Here is a 2,858-nt window from a genome sequence, read left to right on the forward strand (position 1 = left end):
AGAATACTTGCTGTTTGGTAGGGGGTCATATACTTGTTTTTCCTCATCAGATGGTTATAAAAATTATAGATCGTTGTATTCTTTGTAAGTGGGCAAACCTGCAAAATCAGCAAGGGATCAAATACTTATTTCCCCCACTGTATGTACCTTTTTGGTATAGATTCAACACACAACCATAAATCAAGCTTAAGGTTCTGTGACGTCAGGCCATTTATTCGGCTAGGGAGAGACTATTCTATAGAAGTTTCTGCCTGTGAAATGTTGTCTCCTCATCAAGCTGTCGGAGGTGAATCAGGTAGTCCACCCATCCTGTCAGTAATGACATCCTCAAACCAGACTAATAATAAATTCAATTTTAAGAATCTTGCATGTATCCCAAGGACACTTATACAGAAAACAAGAAATGAGGTACCCTTTTTGACGTGTGCTTGACAGGGTTTAATACCATCAGAGCTACTTGTTTCTTAGATTCTGCTGTGCCAGAAATTTGCAGCAGAAGTTGCCATTTAGCCTAAAATAAAAACCCAAGAAAGTAACTACAATTTATTGAAAAAAAATATATTGAAAATTATGACTTAAATATGTTAGCTCATCATGCTAGTTATAATTTATTATAAAGTGTGACTTGAAATGATTTTATGGATAATGACGCCTTAGGTGTTGAAATGGTGTTCCCTCCTTACTTGGACTTAGTTTGTATCATCGTTGAGACATTTTTTAAAGTAAACTATGTTGGCCATGGGCTGCTACTAAAACAGGTCATGCGTTCATATCTCAGCTCCAGAACCTGGGAATCAACCCAGCCAACATTGGATTCAGCACTCTTACTATGGAGTCTGACAAGTTCATCTGTATAAGAGAGAAAGTGGGAGAGCAGGCCCAGGTTGTCATCATTGATATGGCCGACCCCAATAATCCCATCCGCAGGCCCATCTCTGCAGACAGCGCCATCATGAACCCTGCCAGCAAAGTTATTGCCCTTAAAGGTAAGCTCTAGCTGAAATGCATATCTAGCGCTGTTAGCACATAGCTTTATGTGCCACCAAGATAGGAGTGTGCTAGGTTCATGGAAGCACATAAGACTAAAAGTAAACATTTTTCCGGTATTACCTTGGTATGGTGCTTTTTTAATACATTGGGTCATTTGTGTAAAAAAAAAAAACTTTGTGTTGTCAGTCAGTTATGTAGCTGTCACAGTCTGCTTTTCATTTTGATGTTCATATGTAGACCACCCCATTTTGTTTGTCAAAACAGTTTCAGTAGCTAAGGTATAGTGTAACAAATTTAAATGTTCAAGGCATTGATATTTTAGGAAAGGTAGCTGTAGTACTAGTGGTAGTAAAATGTCATGCTGTCATGAATGCTTTGTCTATTTTGCTTGTTTTTGCTCTTTTTTCATTTCCTACTGCTTTCTTATGTTTGCAGACGGTGAGTTGAATTTTACATATCATGAGTTGTCAAAGTGTAATTATGTTTGCACTGTCTTGAAATGTTTTCACACTTGGCCATTTTAATGAATGCTTGGATTTACAATAACGCAAAGAAGCACAGCCAAAGTACGAGGGCAGCTTAAAGGACTATCTTTTTTTTTGTGTTTGTCTCATTTGTGCTACATATATTTTATATTACAGCTGACTATTTTCTAAAACATCAAAGTCCTAAAAACATAGTTTAATGAATACACTGACTTGGAGGTTGACTCACATGTAGCAAACCTCAGGGCTAACATAGGCAGTGTGATAATCATGTAAATCTGACTGCCTCTTTATTAAGAAACAAAACTAAAAAAGAGCAGTTAAATAACGCAAAAAAATAACGCAGTTTCTCAGTTTCATCAAGTTTTGAAGGCACCCACATATAATACACATCTTCCAGAAAGTGGTCTTTGAAGAAAAAAATCTTATATTAATTGAATTTAAACAAACCCCGGCATTAATGGAGAATCAGTTGAATATTAAGAAATGTTACAAGATATTATGCGCCTTGGAAAATAGTTGGTAGTAATGTATATGTATGTATTTACTAAAAGGGCTAAAACATGCAGGAAAAAAATAAGGTAGTTTAAACAATGTGAAAATCAAGCAAGCAGTGACATATTAGTCTTGAATACATTGTAAGTCCTTCAGTATTGCTGTTGTGTGGACATTTTCCTATGAAGTTGCCGTTATTTAGTCTGCCTGATGTGCAAAGTACAACGGTAATACTAGTTCTGATTAGAAATGGCCTGTGATGCTATAGTCAAATATATATATTTATTGGTCAGCAGAGGACTGTACATTCCTACCGGTTAGCAGGGTATTCTCTCTCTAGTTAGTTCTCTCTTAGTTCAACTATATGCTAACCTATCTAACCTTGACTTTGTTGTGATATAATTTATATTATATATATATATATATATATATATATACACCAAATTTTCCATTAAGAAAATGTACCATTTTGATGACACTGTCACATGTAGCAAAGCACAGAATAATGACACAGGGAGATGCACAGTTAGTTATAATGAATGATTTTTTACTGTACATAATGTATCAAGTAGAGAGCAAGCTAAAATGCACATCAATAGTTTGTCTTGCTTGGGTCTGCAGTAGAGGCCAAAAGTTTGGACACACCTTCTCATTCAATGTGTTTACTTTACTTTCATGACTATTTACATTGTAGATTATCACTGAAGGCATCAAAACTATGAATGAACACATATGGAGTTATGTACTTAACAAAAAAGTGTGAAATAACTGAAAACATGTCTGTCTTTGTCCAGTTTCTTTAAAGTAGCCACCTTTTGCTCTGATTACTGCTTTGCACACTCTTGGCATTCTCTAAATGAGCTTCAAGAGGTAGTCACCTGAAATGGT

The 2,858-nt window shown here is 35.7% G+C and overlaps 1 protein-coding gene across 7 annotated transcripts in view; it reads left to right on the forward strand.

Moving 5' to 3' along the window:
* The window catches only part of LOC116679881 (clathrin heavy chain 1), a 27,662-nt gene that overhangs the window by 2,423 nt on the left and 22,381 nt on the right, over window positions 1-2,858 (forward strand). For 5 of the 7 annotated variants that reach the window (XM_032509384.1, XM_032509385.1, XM_032509386.1 and 2 more), the window contains exons 2-3: window positions 779-986; window positions 1,426-1,428. In XM_032509384.1, coding sequence (XP_032365275.1) covers window positions 779-986; window positions 1,426-1,428 — 211 coding nt within the window. The remainder of the gene's footprint in view (window positions 1-778; window positions 987-1,425; window positions 1,429-2,858) is intronic. The other 2 variants (XM_032509381.1, XM_032509383.1) reach the window with 1 other exon arrangement.

The sequence above is a fragment of the Etheostoma spectabile genome, chromosome 3 (genome assembly GCF_008692095.1).
Source record: "Etheostoma spectabile isolate EspeVRDwgs_2016 chromosome 3, UIUC_Espe_1.0, whole genome shotgun sequence".
Lineage (NCBI taxonomy): Eukaryota > Metazoa > Chordata > Actinopteri > Perciformes > Percidae > Etheostoma > Etheostoma spectabile.